The sequence below is a fragment of the Oryx dammah genome, unplaced genomic scaffold, assembly GCF_014754425.2.
Source record: "Oryx dammah isolate SB20612 unplaced genomic scaffold, SCBI_Odam_1.1 HiC_scaffold_2, whole genome shotgun sequence".
In the NCBI taxonomy this organism is placed as follows: Eukaryota; Metazoa; Chordata; class Mammalia; order Artiodactyla; family Bovidae; genus Oryx; species Oryx dammah.
Window position 1 is genome coordinate 193,375,395 of NW_024070186.1, and position 13,506 is coordinate 193,388,900.

At 40.6% G+C, this 13,506-nt stretch overlaps 1 protein-coding gene across 1 annotated transcript in view; it reads right to left on the bottom strand.

The window, feature by feature from the left end:
- Positions 1-13,506, bottom strand: part of LOC120879810 (cytochrome P450 3A24-like) — a 66,971-nt gene that overhangs the window by 39,027 nt on the left and 14,438 nt on the right. The window contains exons 4-5 of the mRNA XM_040262811.1: positions 10,274-10,326; positions 1,560-1,659 (exon numbers count right to left, since the gene is read on the bottom strand). Coding sequence (XP_040118745.1) covers positions 1,560-1,659; positions 10,274-10,326 — 153 coding nt within the window. The remainder of the gene's footprint in view (positions 1-1,559; positions 1,660-10,273; positions 10,327-13,506) is intronic.

Sequence of the window (13,506 nt, forward strand, 5' to 3'; positions counted from 1 at the left end):
GGAAGAGATGGCAGGCAGGGGAAGGAGAGGGGAGGGAAGGGGCCAGGAAAGGGAAGAGATGGCAGGCAGGGGAAGGAGAGGGGAGGGAAGGGGCAGGAAAGGGAAAGGAGGAGCCATGTGCAGCTTCTGATCCCACTGAAACTGACCAGTGCTTGTAGCCTTTCTCCCCATCAACTGATCAATCAGCCACCTTTAATTTCACATTCATGGTGTTAAGGCAGTTGCATGAGCCCTACTCTACTCCCTCCAGCCCCACTAGAGCTGCCCAGTTAGTGCCACCACTGATGCTATAAGACCCAGGATCCATACCAGCAGCCAATCTTTTTCGATGCGCATGTGCAAAACACCATCAGAGGCCCCTGCAGATGCTCAGATGCCTAAAGCCAGTCCTTACGACTGTCACTCGACTGCACTGACACAGCTGCCGACAGCTAACCTCTGCAGCCACACACCTGCACACTGCCAGGCTCAAGCCTGAGCACAGCAATGAAGACCCAGCGGAGCAAAAAATAAAATAAATAAATTACTTTTAATAGATAGTCTTTCCATAAATGGTGCTGGAGCAAATCAGACATTTAGATGCAAAAGAAAAAAAAAAGACAACCTCATACATTACACAAAACCTAAGATAAAATGGATCATAGACTTAAATGTAAAATATAAAATGATTTAACGTTTAGGAAAAAATAAGAGATAATCTTCAGGGCCTGGGGCTAGGTCAAGATATTTTGGACTTGACAACAAAGGCAAAATCCATAAAAGAGAAAATTGATAAATCATTTATCAAAATTTAAAGAACAATGTTTGCTAAAGACCTTGATAAGAGGAAAAAGCAAGCTACAAGCCATGACTATAAAAGACCCTGTATGCGAGACAGCAAAAGAGACACAGATGTGTAGAGCGGACTTTTGGACTCTGAGGGAGAAGGAGAGGGTGGGATGATTTGGGAGAATGGCATTGAAACATGTATACTATCATGTAAGAAACGAATTGCCAGTCTGTGTTTGATGCAGGATACAGGATGCTTGGGGCTGGTGCACGGGGATGATCCGGAGAGACGATATGGGGTGGGAGGTGGGTGGGGGTTCATGTTTGGGAACTCATGCACACCCGTGGTGGATTCATGTCAATGTATGGCAAAACCAATACAGTATTGTAAAGTAAAATAAAGTAAAAATAAAAATTAAAAAAAAAGAAAAGAATAGCAAGAGGGAGTCTTGTAGGGATGGAACAGTTCTATACATTGATTGTCATGGTAACTACACAAATCTACATCTAGGACACATTTCCATAGAGCAAAACATACACAAATGAGTGAACATGAAACTGATGAAATCAGAATAAGCTCCATGAATAGTATGAATGTCAATTTTCTGCTTTGAAATTGTATTTTAATTAATTGATGTATTGCTGTTGGAGAAACCAGGACAAAAGTTACATGACATGCAGTCTCTTTGTATTTTTCTCTTTTGACAACATCCTATGAATTTATAATATATTTCAAAATGCATATCTAAGAAACAAATAAATTTTAAATTAAAATAAAAATGGATGCCTACCCTCCGGTTTGTGAAGACAGAATAACATTCTTTCACTAGTACTGTTTTGATCACGTCTGGATCTGTGATAACCAACAGAGGTTGTTTACCTTCAAAAATCCTGTATAGGGAAAACAGAGTTTATTAAACTTAATGAGCCATTTTGCAGGTGAAACCACACCTGGAAGTCCAGATCTTCATCCTAACATTACGTCATCTATCCTTCTACGTGAAGTGAAGTGAAGTGAAGTCGCTCAGTCGTGTCCAACTCTTTGCGACCCTGTGGACTGTAGCCGGCCAGGCTCCTCCGTCCATGGGATTCTCCAGGCAAGAATACTGGAGTGGGTTGCCATTTCCTTCTCCAGGGGATCTTCCCGATCCAGGGATCGAACCCGGGTCTCTCGCATTGCAGGCAGACGCTTTAACCTCTGAGCCACCAAGGAAGCCCATAAGGTCATAGTTAAAACTACCATGAAAACATTGTTAATTGTAGGTCGTAGGGACATGGGTATTTCCTATACCATTCTCCATAATATTTATAGGTTTTATATATTTCATTATTAAAAAGGAAGTTATTTTAGTAAATAGTTGAAGTAAATTATTTGAAAATTAAAAAATAATTAAGGAGAGTCAATCTCCTCAGTCATTTTTGAAGATATACCCAAAGCATGAAAATGCATATAATATTAGATGAAAACTGTTGACACATTGATTATAAATATGTAACAAAGTATCTGCAAATGGAGGGAGATTTGGAATGCTCTACAAGTGACAGTGGGATTATGAAAGTTTTCTTGCCCTATTGTCTAAAATTTGTTTGCTAGTTTATAATTTTAAGGAAATATTTTAAATAATGAGATATCCTTGGTAGCATCAAGTTTAGGGTAATTTGAACAAAAGGAAAAAGGGGAAAAAACCTTCAGAGGAGCCCATTTAATTCATTTTCTAAATATTTTCTTTCATTACATGGGTCCTGTGGGCCTTGGGCTCCATGTAGGTGACATCCATCACCAGCTCGGCAGGCCCACGTTTGACCCACCTATCACACAAAGCTGACTCCTCAGGTGTGACACGCACCGTTTGACCTCATTTCCTGACTGTCAGGATGCCCGTTCATGGGAATGGGCCACTGGCATGAGGTTTACTCTGAGTTATTTACACTCTCTTCTGACATTTTGGTTTCACTGTCAATCACTTGCAATGGCTATAGCAAATTGGGAGATTTTCTCCATGTTCCCTATTCCTCCTTTAACTCCACAGAAGACTTTCAAATGGTTTTGTGATTACATGTAAAGATTGCAGAGAAACACTGCACTTACTTCTGCCCATTTCCAAAAGCTGTTCTAAAACTCTGGGGATGTAAGTGGGTGTCAAGAGCACTTAGAGCTGAAGCAGTGACAGGAGGGATTGAGGAGGCACTTAACCTGCTCTTCCACCTGACTGACCATATTACTTGGACGATTCCCTTCTTCCCATCACGGTTTTGCAACAACACTTGGGTGGAGAAGAGACAGTGGTTTGGGGTGACCCTTTATATTCGTGATGTCACTCCAGCCTTAATAATTTCTCTCACTACCAGTTACAATTCAGATTTTTGAACCCACCTCAGATCATACTGATTTGCTGTACTGATGAGTGGGGTCAAAGTCTGTATTTATAACAAGCTCTCCCAGGTGGTCCTCATTCATGTCCAACATGAGAATCATTTTCTAAAGAGAGAACTGGGATCCACCATGAAAACGTGACTCCATCCAGAGCTCATAGGTACTAAATGTTGGAGGGACAGTTGGAGCTGGGCCAGTAGTGTCCTAGTGCTATATATTCTGTCCACTCAACCAGGCTGAGTTCTGGGGCCATAACAACTTGGCAGGGTCCTGCGGTTTCTGAGGATCTGATAGGAGAAGATGAAGAGGTCTGGACAGGTGGGGCCTCTGCCATTTGCTTTTGGCAAAGAAGCACCACATGACAGTTCTCCCTCTGTTCTCATTAAACCTCCAACAGCTCCTAAAGCCCACCTGGCACACTCGGGTCAGATATATATGCCCTACATCTCCTCAAAGTCAGAGGAAAACAGTAGATAAAACAATCATTGAATACAATTCTATCAGAAAATCTTACCTGAAAATTAAAAAAACAAAAACTCCGTATGTGTAGAGAAAGTAAAAAACTGAGCAGAAACGATTTCCCATTAAGTTTACCTGTACCCCTCATCTCTTTTCCCAAAGGACATACTAAAGCCAAAATTTAAATAAAGGACTTTGGGTTTTAATTAGAAGAGAATCATGTGATCATACGGGGGGGGGGGTTAGCCCTTATTTTACAAACCCATAGGAGTACTCATAGAGCTGCCTCATTTTTCTGGAGCAGGAATAAACGTCCTTATACAGATTTACTTATGCATGTGTGCAAGTATATCCATGAAATAAATTCTCAGCAATGGAATAACTAGGTCAAAAGAGAAGTGCAGGCTTCCAGTTCAGGATGGTGGAGTAGAAGGACATGTGCTTATCTCCTGCGAGAGCACCAAGTTTGCAATTAGCTGTTGGAAAACCATTGACAGGAGGATACTGGGACCCACCAAAAAACAAAACAAAACAAAACAAAACCCACATGCAAAGACAAAGAAGAAGCCACAGCGAGAAGGTAGGAGGGACACAATTACAATAAAATCATATCCTATACCTGCCAGGTGGGTGACCCACAGACAGGAGAACAATAATACCAAAGAAGTTCTCACACTGTTGCCAAGGTTCTGAACCCAACATCAGGCTTCCCAGCCTGGGGATCCGACAAAGGGACTGGGAATCCCCAGGGAATCTGGCCTTGAGTGTTAGTGAGATTTGATTATAGGACTTCCAGAGGACCAGGAGATACAGAGACTCCAGTTTTGGAGGGCACAAACAAAATTTTGTGCACATCAAGACCCAGAGAGAAGCAGTGACCCCACAGGAGACTGAACCAAAACTATCTGCTAGTGTCGGAGGGCTTCCTGTGGAGGAGTGGGTTAGCAGGGGCTCACCACAGGGACGGGGGCACTAGAAGTTCCACTTTGGCATAAACCTTCTTCAGTTCAGTCGCTCAGTCATGTCTGACTCTTTGGACCCCATGAATCGCAGCACACCAGGCCTCCCTGTCCATCACCAACTCCCGGGGTTCACCCAGACTCACGTCCATCGAGTTGGTGATGCCATCCAGCCATCTCATCCTCTGTCCTCCCCTTCTCCTCCTGCCCCCAATCCCTACCAGCATCAGAGTCTTTTCCAATCAGTCAACCCTTCGCATGAGGTGGCCAAAGTACTGGAGTTTCAGCTTTAGCATCAGTCCTTCCAAAGAAATCCCAGGGCTGATCTCCTTCAGAATGGACTGGCTAGACCTCCTTGCAGTCCAAGGGACTCTCAAGAGTCTTCTCCAACACCACAGTTCAAAAGCATCAATTGTTTGGTGCTCGGCTTTCTTCAAAGTCCAACTCTCATATCCATACATGACCACTGGAAAAACCATAGCCTTGACTAGACGGACCTTTCTTGGCAAAGTAATGTCTCTGCTTTTCAATATGCTATCTAGATTGGTCATAACTTTTCTTCCAAGGAGTAAGAGTCTTTTAAGCTCATGGTTGCAATCATCATCTGCAGTGATCTTGGAGCCTCCAAAAATAAAGTCTGACACTCTTTCCACTGTTTCCCCAACTATTTCCCATGAAGTGATGGGACCAGATGCCATGATCTTTGTTTTCTGAATGTTGAGCTTTAGGCCAACTTTTTCACTCTCCTCTTTCACTTTCATCAAGAGGTTTTTTAGTTCCTCTTCACTTTTTGCCATAAGGGTGGTGTCATCTGCATATCTGAGGTTACTGATATTTCTCCCAGCAATCTTGATTCCAGCTTGTGCTTCTTCCAGCCCAGGGTTTCTCATGATGTACTCTGCATATAAGTTAAATAAGCAGGGTGACAATATACAGCCTTGACGTACTCCTTTTCCTATTTGGAACCAGTCTGTTGTCCATGTCCAGTTCTAACTGTTGCTTCCTGACCCGCATATAGGTTTCTCAAGAGGCAGGTCAGGTGGTCTTGTATTCCCATCTCTCTCAGAATTTTCCACAGTTTATTGTTATCCACACAGTCAAAGGCTTTGGCATAGTCAAGAAAGCAGAAGTAGATGTTTTTCTGGAACTCTCTTGTGTTTTCCATGATCCAGCGGATGTTGGCAATTTGATCTCTGGTTCCTCTGCCTTTTCTAAAACCAGCTTGAACATCTGGAAGTTCATGGTTCATGTATTGCTGAAGCCTGGCTTGGAGAATTTTGAACATTACTAGCGTGTGAGATGAGTGCAATTGTGCGGTAGTTTGAGCATTCTTTGGCATTGCCTTTCTTTGGGATTGGAATGAAAACTGACCTTTTCCAGTCCTGTGGCCACTGCTGAGTTTCCCAAATTTGCTGGCAAATTGAGTGTAGCACTTTCACAGCATCATCTTTCAGGATTTGAAAGAGCTCAACTAGAATTCCATCACCTCCACTAGCTTTGTTCATAGTAATGCTTTTTAAGGCCCACTTGACTTCACATTCCAGGATGTCTGGCTCTAGGTGAGTGATCACACCATCGTGATTATCTGGGTCATGAAGCTCTTTTTTGTACAGTTATTCTGTGTATTCTTGCCACCTCTTCTTAATATTTTCTGCTTCTGTTAGGTCCATACCATTTCTGTCCTTTATCAAGCCCATCTTTGCATGAAATATTCCCCAGGTATCTCTAATTTTCTTGAAGAGATCTCTAGTCTTTCCCATTCTGTTCTTTTCCTCTATTTCTTTGCATTGATCGCTGAGGAATGCTTTCTTATCTCTTCTTGCTATTCTTTGGAACTCTACATTCAGATGCTTATATCTTTCCTTTTCTCCTTTGCTTTTCACTTCTCTTCTTTTCACAGCTATTTGTAAGGCCTCCCCAGACAGCCATTTTGCTTTTTTGCATTTCTTTTCCATGGGGATGGTCTTGATCCCTGTCTCCTGTACAATGTCATGAACCTCCATCCATAGTTCATCAGGCACTCTATCTATCAGATCTAGGGCCTTATATCTATTTCTCTCTTCCACTGTATAATCATAAGAGATTTGGTTTAGGTCATACCTGAATGGTCTAGTGGTTTTCTCTACTTTCTTCAATTTAAGTCTGAATTTGGCAATAAGTTCATGATCTGAGCCACAGTCAGCTCTGTGGGGTCACCATTAACCCTACCATAGCACCTGTAGACCCCAGGGCTGGGTCACCTCAAACCAAACAACCACCTGAGCAAGGCCTTGCTCACCAGAGAAAGACCCAGTTTATCCCACTGCCAGTCCCTCCCATGAAGAAGCTTACACAAGCCTTTGGCCTCAGCCATCAGAGGGAAGACAGAAGCAAGAAGCACGATGCAGCAGCTAAAACAAAAACCATATCCCAGAAAGTTAATCATGATGTGAAAAGATGCTCAGTATCACTCATTATTAGAGAAATGCCAATCAAAACTACAATGAGATATCACCTCATACAGGTCAGAATGGCCCTCATCAAAAAGTCTTCAAACAACAAATGCTGGAGACAGTGTGGAGAAAGGGGAACACTCTTGCACTGTTGGTGGGAATGTAAATTGATACAGTCACTATGAAAGACAGTATGGAGATTCCTGCTCTTCTCTGTTTGTGATTTGTTTTTGTTTTCTTTATATCTCATTAAAGAATGCATTGTATCTAAAAAAAAAAAAAAGACTAGGAATAAAACATGACCCAGCAATCTCACTCCTAGGCATATACCCTGAGGAAACCAAAATTGAAAAAGACACATGTATCTCATTGCTCACTGCACCACTATTTACAATATCTAGAACATGGAAGCAACCTAGATGTCCATCGACAGATGATTGGATAAAGAAGTTGTGGTACATATACACAATGGAATATTACTTGGCCATAAAAAGGAATGCCTTTGAGTCAGACGTAATGAGGTGGTTGAACTAGAATTTATCATACAGAGTGAAGTAAGTTAGAAAGAGAAAGATAAATATCATACACTAATGCATATACACGGAATCTAGAAAAATGGTACTGAAGAATTTATTCACAGGGCAGCAGTGGAGAAACAGATATAGAGAATAGACTTATGGACATGGGGAAAGAGGAGGAGAGGGTGAGATGTATGAAAGGAGTAACATGGAAACATACATACCACATGTAAAATATATGGCCAACAGAAAATTTCTATATGGCTCAGGAAACTCAAATAGGGTCTCTGTATCAATCTAAAGGGGTGGGATGGGGAGGGAAATGGGAGAGGGGTTCAGGAAAGAGGGGATATATGTATGCTGCTGCTGCTGCTAAGTCACTTCAGTCGTGTCCGACTCTGTGTGACCCCATAGACGGCAGCCCACCAGGCTCCCCCATCCCTTGGATTCTCCAGGCAAGAACACTGGAGTGGGTTGTCATTTCCTTCTCCAATGGATGAAAGTGAAAAATGAAAGGGAAGTCGCTCAGTCGTGTCCAACTCTTCACGACCCCATGGACTGCAGCCTACCAGGCTCCTCCGTCCATGGGATTTTCCAGGCAAGAGTACTGGAGTGGGGTGCCATCACCTTCTCCGGAATAACACACTAGAAGAAATTAATAGCAGAATGACTGAGGCAGAAAAATGGATAAATGACCTGGAGGACAGAATGGTGGAAATCTCTGCTGCAGAACAGAACATAGGAAAAAGAATGGAAAGAAATGAAGACAGCCTAAGAGACCTCTGGGACAACATTAAACACACCAACATTCATATCATAGGGGTCCCAGAAAGAGAAGAGAGAAAGAAAGGGCCTGAGCAAATATATGAAAAGAAAACAGTTGAAAACTTCCCTAACATGGGAAAGGAAATAGTCAACCAAGTCCAGGAAGCACAGAGAGTCCTGGTCAGGATAAACCCAAGGAGGAACACACCAAGACACACAGTAATCAAACTGACAAAAATTAAAGACAGAGATAAAACATTAAAAGAACAAGGGGAAAATGACAACTAACACAGAAGTGAACTCTCATCAGGCTATGAGTAGATTTCTCAACAGAAACTACAAGCTGAAGCTAATGGCATGATATATTTAAAGTGATGAAAGGGAAGAAATTACAACCAAGAATACTCTACCCAGAAAGACTCTCCTTCAGACTTTATGGAGAAATCAAAAGCTTTCCAGTCAAGCAAAAGTTAAGAGAATTCAGCACCACCAAACCAGCTTTACAATAAACGCTAAATGAATTTCTCTAGGCAGGAAACACAAGAGAAGGAAAAGACCTACAGAAAATAACCCCAAAACAATTAAGAAAACAGTAATAGAATCATTCATATCAATCATTATCTTAAATGTAATGGATTACCTTATATGTAAATGGATTAAAGGCACCAACCAAAAGACATAGACTGGCTGGTTGGATGAAAACATATGCAGGTATGCACTTCCACTTACTGCATCACTCTGTTTGACACCCCCCCTCAAATTGTATGTAATTGTTTTATATTGTTTATTTAATCATGTTTCCATTATGGCAATTGTAATTATCTTTTATTTTTGTCTGACTGTTGATTGTGAAAACTGATAAACATCTTTTACTATTGTGATTATGATACTACTACTCACTTAATAACACTATATCTTGACTGGTCAACAGAAAAATAAAAGTCTATATCACCCAAACTAAGATCTAATAGAAAAACCTGTAATCACTTTTAAAAATCCAGATGCATATCAGAATTATCTTGAAACTTTCTGAAAAATACAAAGGCTCATGTATTACTTTTTTTCCTCCAGAGCTCCACATGTTTCTAATGAGCAGGCACGTTTAAAAACAACTGGACTACATGATAATCTTTTACTTTTATCTAGTTTATTTCACTTTTTCTATTTCATAATCAGTGCTCCCATTTCATTTAGTTTATGTTCTCCAGTTTTTCCACCTTTTCTTCTTTTTTTTCTTTGATGTTCTTTCTTGAACCTTTATCAAGTGTAGTAGAAAAGCATTTGTATACTACATATAAATATGTATAATATATATATTTTAGAAAACATGAATTTTTGCCTAACTAAAAAAATTATGACATTTCAATTTTACTTGTTTGACTTAGTATGAACAGAATGCTAGATTTCTAATTAAAAAATAGACATGCAACAAGTGACAAAGGTTTATGGTATGAAATAGGGAACTATAGTCAATATCTTATAATAACCTATGATGGGAAATAATTTTGAAAATAATATATGTGTATTTGTATAACCAAATCATCTTGTGTGCACATTGTAAGTCAACTCTACTTCAATAAAAAAAATATATTTTAAAAAGAGAGAGAAACATGTGGAAAAGGGTCATAAAATGCATTTATAGGCACATATTAGAATGTTCTGGAATAATGCATTTTATGCAATTAAAGGCAACCTAAGGAGAGAAAAAATGGAAAAGGGGAGAAAGAGTGAGACACTGACAGAAAGCGATGGCTAGGAGTCCCTGAGTGTCGAAGTCTGGAGAAAAATGATGACCTGTGACTCTCCAGACCTGATTCAGACTGTGGACCTGCATACCTGGTGGCTTCTAGGATCTCTCGGCAAAAACGTCTCCAAAGCTTTACAACAAATGACTTCACTCTAAGAAGCTCTGGAGTGAGACTGTCCTCCATACCAAGGGGGAAGGGAGAGTGGATAATTATAACAAGTGTATCCAACAGAAGTTTCCAGAATACTCACCCCCAAATTTTCCCATACTTTTTAAAACATTCTTCATCAAACTCACATATACCCTGCAAGGAAAAACAAAATTACGTTATTAATATACTGTATTGAACCCTACCTCTAATTCACAAAACTATCATTTTTCACTGGCACTTGGAGGGAAGTTCTTATTCACAAATGTCTTAAGGGAAAGGAGAGAAAATAAAGGAGATATTTGAAACTGACAATTTAAAATCACTCCTATTATACAGACTGAAGTAAGCCAGAAAGAAAAACACCAATACAATATACTAACGCATATATATGGAATTTAGAAAGATGGTAATGATAACTGTGTATGTGAGACAGCGAAAGAGACACAGATGTATAAAACAGTCTTATGGACTCTGTGGGAGAGGGAGAGAGTGGGATGATTTGGGAGAATGGCATTGAAATATGTATAATATCATATATCAAATGAATCGCCAGTCCAGGTTTGATGCATGATACTGGATCCTTGGGGCTGGTGCACTGGGACGACCCAGAGGGATGGTATGGGGAGGGAGGTGGGAGGGGGGTTCAGGATGGGGAACACGTGTATACCTGTGGCGGATTCATGTTGATGTAGGGCAAAACCAATACAATATTATAAAATAATTAACCTCCAATTAAAATAAATAAATTTATATTAAAAAAATAAATAAAATCACTCCTAAATTTTCTTTGAATATTATAGATACTAAAACACTTACCCCTGTCAATGAATACTACTTACTCCTTGTCTTTCTGAAGGCTTTTCCTTGTGCATGTGTTATCTAAAATCCTTTCATCTCTAACCCCCCATGGACATGTGAGAAAACTGAAGCTGAGAGAAGTAAGAGTTTCCTACACACTGTTTCATCTCCTAGTTAAGCAGCCTTTTCATTTATCTCATGCAAATTCTAACAGAATAACGAAGTTAAAGCACCAGTGATGTATTTTAATCTCACAGATTTAAATAAGTCTAAGGAGTGTGTGCTGAATGAGAGAGTGAGTGAGTGAATGAGTGACAAAGTAGACTTGCCTTCTAGTTTTCTAGCTCAACACAGAAAAAACAGGAAGATGCCACAACTACACAAAGGACAATGCGGTTTACATGCCTGGCCTTAGTTTTTACTTCTATGACTTAAAAAAAAAAGAAAAGCCTTTTGCTAAGTTCCTATTGTGATATTTGAATTGTGGTGTTGGAGAGGACTGTTGAGAGTCCCTTGGACTGCAAGGAGATCAAACCAGTCAATCCTAAAGGAAATCAACCATGAATATTCATTGGAAGGACTGATGCTGAAGTTGAAGCTCCAATGCTTTGGCCACCTGATGCAACAAGCTGACTCATTGGAAAAGAACCTGATACTGGAGAAGTGGGCGACAGATGATGAGATGGTTGGATGGCATCACTGACTCAATACATCAGTTTGAGCAAACTCCAGGAGATGGTGAAGGACAGGGAACCCTGGTGTGCTGCGGTCCATGGGGACACAACTGAGCAACTGAACAACAAACAACAAAGCAAATGAAGTTCTCAGAAATGTGGGTTTTTTAGGTGCATCTACTAAGAAGTTCATCTCGGAAAGATTGATAGGAAATTACTGCTTCTTCAGATGGAAAAATATTCAGGAAGTTATTAGGCAGTAATGAGATAATGACAATCTCAGTTGGGAGAACTGGGATCTAAGAAACAATCCTTATGTCTGCTGGAAAGGAAATCTGAGTCAGACAGCAGCCGGCACACAGGGCTCTGCCCGTGGACAGCTGGACATAGTTCACGACCTTCAGTTGAGGGACTGGGCCCTGGGAGAATCACCAGAGCATGATGAATATTAAGGTTCAGCCAGAATTCAGAGTCCATCTGCCATCTGGTACATTCCCTCCAGTTAAATTAAACATTAAATTAAATTTTTAATAATTTTTTCAAATCATATCCTTTCTAGTGAATTTGCATATGTGATTCTGTCTTATTTTTAAAAACTCCACAACTTGTTTGTTCATTAAATATCTGAAGCAAATAGACAACCACCATGTTGCCTCAGTTACACTCATTCCCTGCTCAAACTAACCCGTGAGGTGCCTGCTCTGAAGGCACAGAAAAAGTAGAAAGCTTTTGTTCCATCTCTCAAATCCCAAAAGATGTCATGTGTAGCAAGAGGTAGAGCAGAAAATGGAAACAAACAAACAAACAAACTGCAGGCATTACCAGTTCCTGAGAGAATCCAAGTATGTGCAAATTACCTGATATGTTAAAAACTGAAGTGTCCTGCCGGGAGCCAGTGTGAGGAACTCCGCCCGTGGCAAAGGTCATGAGGAAGGAGGCTCAGCATTACGCAAAGGCGGGATCGAGCCTCAGGAGACCCCCTGTTCCCGAGCATCTACCCCCAAAACCAGAGTCTGCCTACTTTACTGCTTTATGCTCTTACCTACACCTCTGACTTTACGGGGAGCTGTCCCCCACCACCTCTCTCAGGAAGGAGTTAACTTACAGCTCCAGTCAATGAAAATTCCTGGGCATGACAAGGGTGTTTCAACTTACAAACTCCTCTGCAGGTTCTCTAGCCTGCCTGAACAGGTTCATCCGGCCACATGTGATTGTTCACAGCCTCCCACACGTGAGAGGCACAAGATGCTTTAAACTTTCTAAATACAGATTCTTTTGAGAAGTTAGAAAATTATTAGTATAGTATAGTGGGTTGATTAGGGATTATATTGGTGAAGGGTTTTTCATTTGTTGAGCCAATATTTGCTGCTAAATCTCCATATTCCCTGCCCTTATAATGAATATAACTAGCATATAGGAGAAATAAGTATTAACCTTTAAGATTAATCATGTTAAACCTTAGGCTAAGTAAATTCCTTTCTTAATTGTAACCCACTACACCCTCACCCTATAGGAATGCAACTTTATCTGGTACCTTCAGAGGGTGGCGCCTGCTTTAAGAAAAAATCACCCCTGGAAAAAATAAGTTTTCTGGTTGACTGACCGTTATCAGAAAGGGCCATAAAATGTCAGCAGGCCTCATGGCCAGAAGATGATGTAAAGCCCCTAAGACCTTTGTATACATTTATATGAAGCACCTGATTTTGACAAGGGTCAGGTCTGCTGACCCTGCGTGACTCTGTATTCTATCTCTATGTGTAACAAAAAGTATATAAGCAAACCTGAAAATAAAGAAAACAGATCAGTTTCTGGAAAGACTGATTCCCCCATGTCGTTCTTTCTTGTTCTCTGTTTTTCTGGC